The sequence below is a fragment of the Nelumbo nucifera genome, chromosome 7 (assembly GCF_055504915.1).
Source record: "Nelumbo nucifera cultivar China Antique chromosome 7, China Antique-T2T, whole genome shotgun sequence".
In the NCBI taxonomy this organism is placed as follows: Eukaryota; Viridiplantae; Streptophyta; class Magnoliopsida; order Proteales; family Nelumbonaceae; genus Nelumbo; species Nelumbo nucifera.
This window is the reverse complement of record NC_142655.1, coordinates 1,067,751-1,083,105: the sequence shown is the minus strand read 5'-3', so window position 1 is coordinate 1,083,105 and position 15,355 is coordinate 1,067,751. Positions and strand designations below refer to the sequence as shown.

General features: G+C 35.6%; 1 protein-coding gene across 2 annotated transcripts; it reads right to left on the bottom strand.

Annotated features, from left to right (window-relative positions):
• Nucleotides 1-1,761: 1,761 nt before the first annotated feature.
• Nucleotides 1,762-14,407, bottom strand: LOC104597676 (adenylyl-sulfate kinase 3). 2 transcript variants are annotated; one of them, XR_016078941.1, is made up of 7 exons: nucleotides 14,230-14,404; nucleotides 13,210-13,356; nucleotides 7,957-8,106; nucleotides 6,964-7,082; nucleotides 6,792-6,876; nucleotides 3,114-4,710; nucleotides 1,762-2,040 (listed from the first exon to the last, which is right to left on the bottom strand). XR_016078941.1 is itself a non-coding variant. In XM_010259372.3 (7 exons), the coding sequence occupies exons 2-7, from the start codon at nucleotides 13,331-13,333 to the stop codon at nucleotides 1,939-1,941; spliced, it is 627 nt and encodes a 208-aa protein (XP_010257674.1). In that variant the 5' UTR covers nucleotides 13,334-13,356; nucleotides 14,230-14,407; the 3' UTR covers nucleotides 1,762-1,938. The 2 variants fall into 2 exon arrangements, 1 of the variants encoding a protein (XP_010257674.1); XM_010259372.3 differs by having other exon boundaries at nucleotides 3,114-3,160; nucleotides 14,230-14,407.
• Nucleotides 14,408-15,355: the final 948 nt, after the last annotated feature.

The window sequence follows — 15,355 nt, the reverse complement described above, 5'->3', positions numbered from 1 at the left end:
ATTCCGATTCCAACTGTTTGGTTGGGTGGAATTGGAATCCTATTCCCATTCTTGCTGGAATTGCATTCCCTCATTTGAGAGAATGACCATTCTCTGCCTCTCTCTTGGGAACGAAATCTCATTCCTACTGATTTTAATTAGAATTCCAATTCCTATCTGAACCAAACAGACTATGGGAATGGACCATTCCAATTCTGATTCCGGAGGATTTCGATTCCGATTCCAACTATAAACCAAACGGACCCTTAGTTTCTTTGGAGTTCAAAAAAATATAACAACTTTTTGCTCAGAACTCATTTTTCAAATAGCAATTAATTCTTTCGAATAGAACTTTTATCAAATATATAAGACACCCAAAATTATTAAAATAAATTAAAATTTATATTCTAACCCGCACACTAACTGCTGCCCTATATGCTCAGTTTGGAAGGAATACAAATACAAATATGTAGTGTGTAAATTCTTATATTTTGTATGTATTTGTACTGTACATATTTGTATTTATACTCTTTCCAAACTGAGCCATACAAAAAAAAGGAAAGAGAAAAAGAAATGGCTTCTTCATGCCTGATTGTTGAGGCCATACTTCCCGTAACTAAAATACATTGATGTAAATAAAGCAATGGCCCAAGAGTAAATCACAGAACTCAGAACTGTCACCTTAATTAGGCAGAAAAGTTGTCAACAGGAGGAGAGAATTGAGATAGCAAACTTCCTTTCCATCACGGTTGAGGAATGCTGGGTGACAATAGCAGCAGTTCCAGAAGCCAAAGAGCTGGGCTTCAGAAGAGGTGGGATTGAAGTGGATTTGCTTTCAGCCACATCATGAGGGAAGGCCAAGTCAGCCCTTGCTTATGTATGATGCATGCTCATACCAGAAAAGGGAAAGAAGAAAAAGTCTCAACTTTGGATGTGAATAAATCGCTAAACAATTATACAAATCTTATTCGTGACCGAGTTGTGTTGCAGTTTCAGAGGTCATGTTCAGTACTTCAGTATTGGAGTTAGTAGTGAACAAATCTTTAGCCTAAATGTACTTATGCCAACAGTATTGGAGTTAGTAGTTGGCATGTATGATGCATGCCAACCGTAGATAGTGTTAAAATGTTCATTATTTGTTCTTGTCTTCCAATAAGATATGGGTAAAGAATAAAGATATCACTATTTCCCATTTTCTATCTTTTCTCTTTTATCCTTTTCCTTTTGCCCAAACTTTGTGTAAAGCTGCGATCTTATAAAAATTCTGCTACAATTCTAATTTTCTGATATTAACCAAGATATTATAGAAATGGCAAATAGAACTCAAGGGAGATTTAGTATTTTCTTAAGTACTTAAAATCTAAGATACATCATCTATGCCCTACATACAAAAAGTAATTCTAACTTTCAGTGTGATAAAATTCGTTTCCACCAGTAGAGAAATTTTGCTCATCTTAGGAAGCTTTGGGTTGCATTTAGATTTTGGAATCCGCAACAGAATCAAATTGTACTTCTACATGCCCTTAAATCAGCTGATTCGAGATAGCTCCTTCCATGTAGATTTTGCAAGTTTCTGGATTTATTGGGTTTGCAATAATGCACCAACTTCTCCTTTAAAAATCATTTGATAAGGGAGCCCATAATCACCAACTACTACCATTTTTCACAGGTAGCACATGAAGGAAATAGAAATGGAGGTTGCTTGTAAACAAATAATACAATTGTATGGCACTCAAGGAGGCATATGAATTCAAGTTGAGTTAGGACTGAAGATAAAACAACTGAAGAAGAAGAAAATTTCATGGTATTGGAATTCACTAAACCATCAAATAGCCCAGAAATAGCCAAAATCAGGTCCCTTAATAAATTAACTATACAAATGATGTAACCAATTATAGCATCCAAGATATCATCTACAAGATAAAATTTGAAAGGAGATTGGAACTGTAGTAAGATTAACTATGGCTCTTGAAGAAACCCTTTCTCCTCCAGGTAAGATATAACCTGCCCTGCCATGGCCGATGGAGTGGGGCAAATTCCATCATTTTGCTGTATTTCCATCTGGGAAGAGAAACCATCAGATTGATCAGTTCAGAACATGGTAAGAACAGCGGAAACAGAAGACCCAGCCAAGTCAAAACACACCTACCCCCACCCCCACCAGAGAATAAAAAAAAGCACATACACAAGAACATGCATGCACACACATGGAATCAACTGACAAATAACAATAGCAACCTCATATGCATGAATGAGTTCAAACTTCAGGCCATCAAAACCATATATGATTTAAGTGAAGATCTAAACGAATTCCATGTTGGTTTCACATGCATATTGAAGTGTTGCTTCAATAGGGGGGTAGCGTGACCCAGAAGGACAAAACACCAAACATTTTCATATTTCTAAAATATATGTGCTTTCAAACCCTTTACAAGCATGTGCCCGATTTTAGCTTACCTACATAATTTATTTATTATTATTATTGGTATCACCTGAGGAATTGTATGGTAGGTAAAACATAGACTTATTAATAGATTTATTAGATACAAGTTTGAGACTTCATAAGGATGCAAATAACTGTGGACAAAGTACTAGCAGATACCTCATAAGCTATATTAATCCTCTGCATTAAACATTCATCATAAAAGATTTATCCTATTTTTACTTTAGACACAAGTGTGAACTTTTAAGTTATAACTTATAAGAAAGACAGATGAAGTGTTTTTTCTCACTAAAATTCTTTCTTATTATGAGGAAATTTCAATCGTTGTGAATGTGATACAGGATGGAGGCATGTGAAATTTCAATTATTGCAGCCATCTGTATGGCACTTATTTAACAAACTGCAGTATGGCCTCAAATGAAACTTGTCCAACAGGCAACCAAAAATATCAAATCACCTACCTGAGACCATAGCATCTGAATAAATAAATATTATCAATAAATGGGCGTGTCACAGTTTATACAATGGGATCTATTATAATGAAGTGATAAGATATTCCAGCAGGATTGCAGGTCAGGTCATATATTCTGACAAGACATGCATCTGGCATGTGCAGGTGGGAACATGCAGATACATATGACCAAAAGGCATGGGAATCCCATGTAGAATGCACAGTTTAACAAAGACATACCTCACAGTTCAATGGTGGTTCATATGGATCATCTATTCCAGTAAAACCTGCAAATTCAATGTGATAGTTAGCAGAGCTCCAAGTTTTAGTTTAACATATGATATAATAATATGCATTCTTAAGACATTCCAATCTACCACCTGACCAGCCATTAATAAGTGAAGCTTTACCAATCAACTCCCTCCACCCATTAAAAGTTTGAATTATTCATCCCTTTCATCTTATTTTAGAAGACATCTTAACTGGCGATTTCAAGATTATCGGTATCATACTATCATTCAATGTGACAAATTGCATAGCATAAAATAATGAACTAGGTAATAGCACTATGCTCACAAGTTCTGGTTATAACTGGCGGCTTGCAGTCAGCAATATGCTACTATCATATGTTAAGAACTCTAGAAGGGCAAATTTGATTTTCAGAACCAAGGTATTCTTTAGGCTTGATTTGCAGAATCTAGGGCCCTGTTTGGAAACATTTCTATCGTTCCCGGTGTTCTTCGGAGCAGGAATGTGTTTGGTACCAAAAAAAAAAAAATGAAAGAAACAAGCTATTCTCACGTGAGAACATCACCCAAAGAATGCGTACTTTGGGAGTGATAAATTGACACTCTCAAAGATCGTGTTCCTAGAGAACACGCAGTTCTCACAATGTTAATGCATATTAACGAACACGTGCCATCGATTCCCATGTGAGAGAAGGGGTATGTTTGGTATTTCACACAAAATGATAGAAACAAGCCCTAAACAACCACCTTTCATTCATTTGACACTACCTCATTGCTGCTGCACATCTCAGAGGAGGGAACTCCCTTGGCTCCTGCTGCGCCAACAACAGGACGGCGAGCGAACAGTACGAAGCTCCAGCGACATTTCCGGCCAGATTCACGTAAACAGGTAGGTGTATTCCTTCTCATTGTACCTGATTTACTCGTCATTGCTCTGTTTTACTCGTCGTTGCTCTGGCTAGATTCACCCAAACTAATCTCTGACAACAATCATCTCTAAGTCTAACAGATGCTGAGTTTCCATCATCTGAATTTGTTTGTTCATATTATTTTTTTACTTTGTTGGATATCTTGAAATGTGGGGTTTCTATTATGTCGATTGAATGGGGTTTCTTTTCATCTGAATTTGTTATCCAAACGCCATTCTATTTCTGTAGAACAAAAATGTGTTCTCGAAAAACATTTTGCCAAACGCCTCTGTTACTCCCAAGGAGCAAGAAATAAAATTCTTGTTCTAGCACAGGAATTTCTAAAAGAACAGGAACAGGTGGGAACATTGCCAAACAGGGCTTAGGAGTCCCACTGTTATTGCAGTAAGCCAGTTCCCCATAACACCACAAATTTTTAAATTGGAAAATGGCATGCTTTGCTCTTATTTGGAGGGTAAAAATTAGTAAAACAGAAGAGAGGAAAGATAGAGAAGAAAGGAACAAAAGAAATAGAAAGTACTTCCTTTAGAAAAACTGATTTTGTATTCCTGTTGACTGGACCATACTAGACTTGAGGCTCCCTCCAAGTCTGGCTTTAAGAATGATATGAAGGCCTTTTTCATCAGAGGTCTGCAAGCACTTGGCCAGAGTCTAACCTTGCTACAGAAGATATTTGATCAGAATCATGACTAACAACATGGCAACAAACATCCCAGAATTTCTGTTCTTATAATGCCTCCCACTGCATGTTTGCTAATGCATATGTACAAGCCCTAATTTTGGAAACAAAAACTTGTCCAAAACTAGATTAAGAAATTTTTCTAGGAGCTTGTGATTGAACCAGATTCTCTAGTTTACTGCATAGTTGGAGAATGTTCCATAGATTGAGATGATGATGCTGGTTTCTGGAGAGAATGTCTTATATGCTCACCAGTTGACGCTCACATCAAATTTTAGCATAGAAAAATCAGAACATATCAAAGTTCACACTCTACCATCTGATGAAGGCCATGTCAAGTGTAGCTTGATGAGTTGATGAAGTCACTATTCAAAGTTACTCACTTCAAATGAGTTGTCTAAATTAGGAAGAACTATGTTGACATGGAAACAGGGAAAGAATACATGGAGAATAAACTAAATTTCTCCTGATTCTTTAACAAGTAACACTTTTGTAATTCTTAGTTGCTGCTATTTTTGGTCCATTTATGTTTTTGAAGGTTGTTCTGTTTTTAGTTTTTGGAAGTTTAAAATTGTAGGTCTGTTACTTTTCCTGCAGCCGAGTTTCAGCAGCCAAAAATTGCCTGTTTGACTTGATTTTGGTGTCATTAGGTAGATTTTTCAATTACATATCCAACAAAACCAAGATCTTGTGAATCTGGTATGAATCAAAAGTTAAGGTTATTTTATCAGTTGAGTATCAGCCTTTGAACTGTGATCAGAACTAAATACTTATATTCTGAAGTTGTTTTTGATTTATTTTAGTAGGATTATTAATGAGTATTTAGAGTTACTAGTGAGTATGCACGTGATTTGCATGTGGCAAATTTAGATGATGATGATGATAGTTTTCCAAAATTTTCTACAATTTTTTTTTATATTTTTTTCTATTAAAATAACTCTTATTTGTCACACTTATTTTTGTTTAATATGATGAATATACAATATTGTAGATGTGCCTAAATGTTTTCCACAACTTTTTTTGTATTTTTTATACTTTTGTGTGTTTTCATCTTTTTAATTTTTATTATTATTTAATTATGACATCAAGGGTTGACACATTTGACCTAAAAAGGTTGAATTGTTGACTCGCCACCAAACAGGAAAACAACTCTATTTTTTGGATCGATTTTAAATTTGCATTTTATTTCTATCATCAATAAAAATAATTATTCTTTATCACACTTATTTTCTTTAATATGATTAATTAATATAGGATTCAATGAAAGTTAATACCAAGACTTTATGAAAGGGAATTGAATGAGGAGAAACGTAGTAGTTCAAATTACATTTTGTGCCCTCACAATTAGAGAGGGACCAAATTCAGAAATAAGGGTATTTTAGTCAAAAATAGGATTCAATGAATGTTAATGGAAGTTAATACCTTAAAATAATACTTAATGAGAGGGATTTGAATGAGGAGAAAAGTGGTTCTTCAAATTACATTTTTGTCCTTACAATTAGAGAGGGACCAAATTCAAAAATTGGGGTGTCTTTGTCAAACAAAAGTTCCACACTCTCATTCAGACATTCACACTTTTAATAGTAGTATAGATTTTAAGAGTCAATATCCGTGTTTTAGTGTTCCTATGGGGTTATTTATAGGTTTTTCCTAGTTCTAAAGAAATTAGAGGTTGTTTCTGGTCAACTAACTTGCTGAAATTGGAGTTTGTAATGGGTTGCATTTTTATTATTAAGTTTGTAAAGGGTGATTCAGCTACCCTATAAAAAACATGTCATTGTAATTGAATTTCTAGTAGAAATTTTTGAATAATGAATAAGAACTTCAGTTTGAATGTTATGAGGAGCATCCTCTCTTTTTTCTCCAAAGGCAGAAAGACGCTATTTTTCTTGTCTTCTCTTTCTCTCTTACATACTAGAGAACACCTGACCTGACCTGTATTTCCTCTAAAATCTACATCTAGTTTGCATTCTTCTTGCAAAAATTCCTAAGCATTCTAACCCAAATCATGAGTTACCATGTCAGTAAACAAAACATGCATCTAAAGATATAGAGAGCAAACCTTTAATCTTTCCTTCACGTGCAAGCTTGTAAAGGCCTTTTGCATCCCTTTGTTCACAAACTTCTAGAGGCATATTCAAGAAGACCTGTAAAATTGGTAAACCCATTTAACAACATCAAATGCTGTTAGATAAGGATAAGTTTACAACAAGAATATCTCATAGGATCCTTGCCTCAATAAAACTTTCATCTGGCAATAGAGCACGGCAAGCATCTCGATCTCTTCTATATGGAGATATCAAACAAGCAATACAAATTAAACCAGCTTCTGCAAAAAGTTTTGCTACTTCCCCTGAAACCAAATGAGAAGTTAACATAGGAATAAAAGAAGAAATCAGATATGTTACAAGAACGCTACAAATTTATTGATTGGAGGAAGGATAGTAAAAATGGACAGTAGGGCACACCAATATTCATACAATGACAAAAAATAATAATCTTTTCTAAGTTCATGTACAAGGTGCATATGACATATGAAAGGGCTTTGCAACCACCATTTAATGGATCATATAGAGGTCGCTCAAGCAACAAAACTAACCTGATCCAAAAGTTTTAACCAATAGAAAATAAGGAAACATTATTAATAAGAAATGATATTAAAGTGATGTTTTCACCAAAATAATGGTATATGAAGATTCTAAGTTTAGTGGGTGATTACAGTAACCACTAAGCTGGTCTTCAGACCATTTGGCTAGTGATTACAGTAACCACTATGGAGCAGAATGTTCAGTCAAGAAACAACAGGTCCAAAAATGAGTGTGATAGAAATGCATATGCTGAGATGGATGATTGGAAACCTAGAAGTAGCTCCAATAGGTGATAAAATGAGAAAAAGTCGACTAAAATGGTTTGGTCACATGCATAGAAGGCCATCTACAGCACCCATAAGAGGAAGAAATCTGTTGCAAGTTGATAGGGCTAGAAGGCTAAGGGGCAAACTGAAAAGGACATGGGTTGAAGTGGTAAGAAATGATTTAAGCTAAGCACCCATAATTTAATGATGGATATGGCACTAATCAGAGTTTACAAGACAAACCACAGGCCTGAACCCTAACCCAAGCCCGATGTAACTGACACTCGGGCAACCTGACTTGCAGCCCTAGCTAGTTTCATATGTACTTTTGAATTTAATGTTCAAAAATCACTCTTTACAAAGGCAAACTTACCAACCCTACGTATATTTTCTGCACGATCTTCTGGTTTAAAACCAAGATCCTTGTTCAGACCATGCCTAAGATTATCTCCATCAAGGATGTAGGCGAGATTTCCTCTATTGTGCAATTCTCTTCCTACCGAGCATGCCAATGTGCTTTTCCCTGATCAGTTTGAACAAATATTTCAAGACATATGAGTTAACAACATGAAATGTAGCATGATTAGTGATAGTGAAATATATATTACCATTTTACTAGGAGTCTTAAATCACATATCTGAAGTTTGTTCATATTCTAATGTTACACATCATCCGGCAGTTTATACATACAGAAAATCAAAACTAAATGCATTAGGTCACGAGACCTTCTGTATCTTTTATGCTTTGATAGTCTCATTCAGTGGTCTTTCTTCTGTCCATCTTAATTTCATTTCTGCAATCTAAATTCCCATCTTGTTTTCTTCATTTTATTTTATTTTTTCAAATATCTAAATGATCTGTACATGAAAAACATATATTTCCAAGCCATGACCATACTGGATTAAGCTTTAAGGCATCTAGATGAAACAGATCAAGTTACCATGAACATTTCAGATTCTTTGGCATTATGCATATGGACAGTTGGTAAGCATATATATGACAGTTTAGGTATCTGAGTACCCTAGGTATATCAGTAATATTGCCTTCCTATTTTGACATGTTCTTGGTGCAGATATAGAAAGGCCATGACCCCTATTTTGAACATTGAGAAGCAAATACATCTTGCATCTTTTGTATGAATTCCAAGATCTGCCAAAACTCTTGCTGATTCCTTAACTCGTGAAGTAGCTAATAGACAAGCAATGGCATGGGGAGAATATCCACTGTAGTGGGGGGAAAATTTGTATATGGATTTCAGCTCCTTGTGGTGTTACAGGAACAGCAATGGACTGTTTTTATTGTAAATAATTTGAGACTCATCTGCTTGTAATGGGATCTGGGTTATAATGAAATACAAGAAAGGACAGAAAGTGAGTTTGGAGCCGATTAACTTCAAGTTCAAGGGAGGTTTTCATAGTGAAACTCTGGTGGCAAAAAGCAGCATAGAAATTACTTTTGAATGGTGGGAAAGGAATGTTTGAGTGAAGCTTCAAAGGAGAGTGTGCAACAGGAGTCAGACACAATTGTTTTGATTGAGAGTTCGAGGTCAGATATTGCTCCAGTTGGTTCTTTGAGCCATCACCAGAAGTCCAACACCTCGTCCTTTGGACATAGCTTGGTTCATTCCTAGTTGCAGTTAGCATGTGTCTGGAGCAATGTTGTTAAAATCTTATGATTTACAATTTGAATCATGAATCCCAAGGGTTTCGATTTGAATCTTATGTATAAATCCTTTTCTGCAAAAATCTGATAATTTTTGTTTGAATCTTATGATTCGATTAATAAATCTTACAATTTATATAATTTCTACAATTCATTGTGATTCAAATCAATTCAATTAAGAATTAGTTCTCTACATTGTCATTCTGTTTTGATTATATTTAGTTTTTCAAGGGTGACTTGTTTTAAAGACTTTACTAGGAATTGATTTAACTACATTATTCAAGTCCATATGTTGAGTTTATTTTCTATCATATGTTGAATAAAGAGCCATTTTATGTGGAATATTTGACTTTCAAGTTAAACTTGATTATACCATCTTAGAATTCTATTGTATGAGTGGTAAATTTTAGTGTTTTAGGTACATATATGGTACATATGACTTAAAAATAGGGTAGAACACTTTTCTATATATATATTTAGCCTCTTAGCATATATATTTAATTTTTTTGACAAATTTGTAAAAAATAGAAATAATATTATGATTTACGATATGATTCAATTCAATTTTCACTACAATTACGATTTTTAGAACATTGGTTTAGAGTGGAGGATCTCGTCATAAGTCAAGAGACCAACTGTGATGGTGTGGAAGAAATTGAGAATTGCCAAAGGAGCTAAGAGGATAATTTAGTAGAAGAAGTAATTGTTGGCAAGATTGGAGTTGATTTGAGAGGAGTTTGAGGGTGTGGTATCTATTGAAGAGTTGGCAATGGATGGGAAGAAGCCCAGAGCAGTGAACAAATCCCGTCTTGTGCATGTTGCCAAGGTCTTCTCATGTTTAAAAGAGGGGATTGTTGGGGATAGTTCAAGCAATAAATATAAGAGAGTGTTTAAGAGGAAAGGGGTTAGTTTGCGAATCACGATCCATAAGGTTTCTAAAGGAGTTTGGTTCAATGACCAAAATGGTTCTAAGGGTATTCCTACTAAAGGAGAGTTGATGAGAAGTGATGTGTTTGAGGAAAAGGAGGAGGGTGACTGTAAAGAATTGGGGAGAGACAATAAACTAATTACAGAGGCTGAGGAAAGTAAGGGTGAAAGCGGGGATCTAAGTAACCTAGTTGAGAGGGATGTGGAGGTTGGAAAGGCTTTGGGTCTTTTTTTTCTCGAGCAATGAGGTTTTCGCCAAAAGGGCGTTCGAAGAATTTGAGAAAAGGGAGAAGAAAAAGAGGAGAGGCTAAAGAATTCCACAAAAGGGGTAGGGGGAGAGGCATGGGATGAGGGTGAACGACAAGAAGGTGATTTAGTTGAGGAGGAATAACGTTGTTGCAGGGAGAATTTTGTGGAGTATGTTTTTGTTGGGGATCAGTTGTTGTTCCTAGTTGAAGCGTAGAGGTGTTATTAGCCATTGCTCATGTTTTTTTCCATTTTAGTTTATGTTGTAACTTGTAAGATTGTGGTGAGTTGGTTGTTAGTTTAGGGGGCCTTTCTTCTCTTAGGTGATATCTTATCATATTTCTTTTGTTTTCTCTTTTTCATTTAATGAAATTTTTATTTTTACTTATCAAGAAAAAGACTATGTTGTTTGTATATTAGTACTGTATATTTCAATATTATTAAAACATAACAGTTAATGATCAAAGGAAAAAAAACAAGCAAATACATCTTGCACCCAATTCCAGAAAACTGGAATTGAAGTGGGAAAAGCATATTGAACTTCTATATCAATCCTATGGTGCCAACTGGCTCGGCTGTTAAGGTCTCTGGCTGATTGTAATAGAGACTTGGGATCAACTCCTGCTGTAACTAGGTTGGGAGACTAGCTACCGCCCTGTTGTGTAGCCACATAAATCAAAGACACTCATTGTGATTTATTGTCAGTGATATGCCCACTTCTATCTCAGAATTTCTGAAGAAAAAGTTAATTGCTCCATGTCATGTAGCATCTCATTTCACTACCAACTCCAATCCAATCACATCATCAACTGGCCCCAGTTATGCGCACCCAACTCCAATCCAATCCAATCACATCTCTAGCATGCCTCCTCACATCAAAGCCCATTGGGCTTTAAGTGTGGACAAGCACAGCCCCACCAATACCTTCTGCTGAAATTTAATTAATTATAATGGGGGTCGCAAGGATCGAACACTAGACCACTTGGTCAAACAAGCACTGATACCATCTCAAGGAACCATTCAAACTAAAAGCTTAAGCTGTTAGGTGAGGTCCCCAAATGGGTTTTTATTCTCTAACAGCATGCTTGCATGGTGACCATGGACTCAACACTATACTCTTTTTAACCATGCTTCCATATGATTAACAAGCTCATGGATCAGGAAAGGAATATAGTATAGCATTTCAAAAATCAAACCCAACATAATTTGGCAGGTTAGCACTAGATCAGATATCCAGATCTAGTTGGATGCTTGGATACCCTTCCTCCTAGGAAGGGGCATTCCATGTCCCAGCTTTTTCATCCATCCAATGACAACAGTTGCCACTCTAATCACCTTGGATTGAATGTGAGATGTTTTGATGCCATCTCCAAAATATATATCCCTTCTCTTGGAGTGGACAAACTACATTGAAATTGAGCACTAAAGTTTTTGGAATGGCAAGGGAAATGAAACACACAGTTAAATTGTCTTTTATGAATCAGATGCTTTTAAACTAGTTTTCAAAAAAAAGATGCTTTTAAGCTCATCAAAATGCTATGAACTGTAAACAATACTTTCCATAGGCCATCAATCCATCTGCAATTCTGCATGAGGCATACAGAGAATTTAACCTCTTCTCCACTTTATTACATTCACAATCACAAACTACACTAACAACAACTAATATCTCACTGTCCACCTAGCACACCGACTCCCCCACCTTTATGTTGTCATAAAATCAACACTGATGCTTCTTCTTATAGCACACTTTCTACAGAAGTTATTGTTGTAAATCCCATGGATTTTGTGTTTTATCATCACAGCCACCTCAGCAGAAGTAAAAGGACTCATCATTGGATCATCACAACTCACAAGGGAAATGAAACTCCGTTTGATTATATTTGGAAACAGATGCTTTTAAGCTCATCCAAATGCTAGGAACTGGAAAAAAGCATTGGGATCAAAAGTCATCATCACTATTATTATACCGGTACCTTCTTGTTGTCATTAATAACTTAGTACTCCTCTTTTTCATGTAAATAAAATACTACCGTCCATAGGACTCCTACCTTGTATTTGCACACTCCAAGACAGAATAACAAGATAGCCCACCTTCTGGCTCCATAGAGTAAAAACATTAAGGAGTTCTAACATGTTTGCTGGCTGAAGTCATAAATTCTATATACAAATTTCAGTTTCTGGTTAGTAAAAAGAATTATTAAAAAAGAACATATGTTCCTTCTGTTTTTTCCCTGGTAGAACTAATAATCACTCATCTTCTTAGCAATTACTGGTGTGGAACTATTTTACATGTTATAGCTGTTTTTTCTTTGTAGTTTAACTACACCCTTTCTTTATTAAACAATCTATGACATGTATGAATCTTGTGTTGTCCTTGTGACCATCAACCATGTAATATCCATGTACTATTCTCAAGATCTTTCTAATGAGCAGTCTCAATCTGTCATGCAATTTAAAAAAAAAAAAAATCCTTGCACAATTAAAAATGGGCTTCAGAATATTCATCCAACAAAGGATTAAAGTCTTAACTTTGTTACCAAGTTACTACAAGTAGATACCACTTCAAATGGTTGCATCCATGAAAACTAGAACAAATTTCTGTTTCACAAGTTTAGTCCAGGGAACGGGAGAACCAGAAAAAAATAACACGCATAAGAGCTTATTCGTTGCTAACTTGTTGAATATCCAATTTCATTTATCCATCAGCACAAAAAATAACAAAAGCCAATAGCTTTTATCAGGTTCCTTTTACTTGAATACATCTGATGAGACAGTTTAGTCACCAAACCTGCTCCACTGAGACCTGTAATCCATACAACACATCCTTTTTGCTTCAGTAGTTTCTGCCTTTCTAGCTTTCCAACTGGACATTCATGCCAGAAAATATTTGCAGATTTGGCCAATGTAGACATCAGAAAGGTGATTCCCCTTTTTCCTATTCAAACACAGTTTGTTTAAAATTTGACAATAGCAAGTCCATAATATAAATGGATTAACTTTGGGAAACATGGCTTAAGCAACAATAGAAATGTGACAGTTGAAATCATCATCACTATCATATCAACCTAACAACCACATTGTGATAATGTTGCCAAAAAGACTCTAGAGGGAGTACCCTTCAGAATGCCCTCGAGATAATGGGTGTATCTGTTGATCTTGGGATTTGAGGGGCGGAGATGATCAGCAATTGACAAAAAAAAAAAAAAAAAAGTGAGACTTGAGTAGTTTTAGCATGCAAATCGCATTCCCCAGATAAGCAATGACCCTCCATATCCGGATTGCGGAAAATCCGTGTTAGAATGTTGTTTTTACGGATGGGGGTTCTATTGCTTCCCCATGCTTCTGCCATGTAAAGTGGTAATGGATATTGAATTCATCTCAAAGGATAACATTGAAGCAACAGCAACCCGTTTGGAGAAACATGCCATTTTCTGATTTTTGTGTTATAAAGCAATTAACCAAAAGTATCCGATCATATTAAAAAAAAAAATCTAGCATCTCTTGGGGTTAGAGAACAATCTACAATTATCGTGATCCCAAGGACCTATTGATTGAGTATAGGAATTTTGTAGGCGTGAATGATCAAGAATGCAATTGTTAACACAGAAATTACGGGATGTTTCTGTTGTGTTTTGGTTCTAAAGAACCAATGTTAACATCTCCACATTGGCCAATCACCAGACAAGCCAAAACTAATATGAAACTCGACTAACCAGATTTTAGAGTAGAACTAATCTGAACTCAAGAACCAGATTGTGAAGATTGTGAAGTGAAGAGTTAAAAAGAAAAAGAAAAACAGAAAAAATACCTGGAGTGAATGTAAAATGTTTTCCTCCTAGTTCCAATCCAGGTGTTCTTCGTTAGACCAGAAAGAAGAAACCATTTAAAGGATTCAAGCCCGGAAAAGTCGAGCGGACCAGACCATATATTGTTCAGGCGTAATGCGTCAGGAGGAGAAAGAATGCAACATAACTCTGGTTCGTTGTGGTTTTGAATGTGGACGCATTTTATTGGCTTTAAGGGAGGCACGCCACACGCACCATTCTTTCTTCACGTGCAGGCGCAGATTCAAGGTTGGGGTGAACGAATTCATTCATGTCTTCATGAATGATGGGTATTGGGTAGAAAGCATAATCACTTTCTCTACCGTTAAATACTTAAAACGGTATTTCTCTCCCGGAAACGGGAAAAAGACAGAAAACCCCCTTGTATCAGCTGGGCTCATTGTATCAAGTTCTTAATAACGTTTTCAGAATAAAAAATGTTCGAATATAATATAAACTTTAAGATAGAAAAATAAGAGATAAACAGACGGTTAAGAGTTAAGTCATAAAAATTGGTTAAGAAGTTAGAGCTTCCCTCAAATTTGTATTTTATTTTATTTTTGTATTTGTGATATTTTCAGTAGTTTGGTTTAATAATTCATAACAAGGAAATTGAGGAGAACAGGTTTGGCAAGGTATCATGGGACAAAATTACAAGGCCAAAAGAGAGTGAAGGCCTTAGGATCCGGAAATTAAAAGAGATGAACTTAGCCCTTTTTGCAAAGCAACTTTGGAGGCTCTTTGGGGAGGGATCCTCATTGTGGGCCTGGGTCATTCAAGCAAAATACTACAATCAAAAAAAGCATAAGCATGTGGCAGTCTAAGACCCAAGATTTAAAACATCTTTGAAAAATAGATGTGGGATATGTATTAAAATCAGATGTTTCATCTTTTTTCATGCGTATTGGACCCATATTAGGGCGTATTGGTAGCATATTGACGAAAAAGATGCAGCCAAAAGCTAAAAAAAAAATAAAAAGGAAAATCAAACTTCTTTTCCCCAAAATAAGCCTTCTTTCACCCCCCAAATGACTCTAAAACTTCAAGCTTCATTCATATAGTGTTAGATTTGCATAAATTTGTAAGAAACAAGTGTAAATCGTTAATTTT

Bases quoted from the DNA above. Each gene is read 5' to 3' on its own strand.
- LOC104597676 (XM_010259372.3), bottom strand. From the start codon at position 13,333: ATGTCTACATTGGCCAAATCTGCAAATATTTTCTGGCATGAATGTCCA. The intron at 7,083-7,956 runs GTAAGTTTGCCT...ATTTGGTTTCAG, and splicing joins AGAAAATATACGTAGGGTTG to GGGAAGTAGCAAAACTTTTT. The intron at 2,041-3,113 runs GTATGTCTTTGT...TTCTCTTCCCAG, and splicing joins AACCACCATTGAACTGTGAG to ATGGAAATACAGCAAAATGA.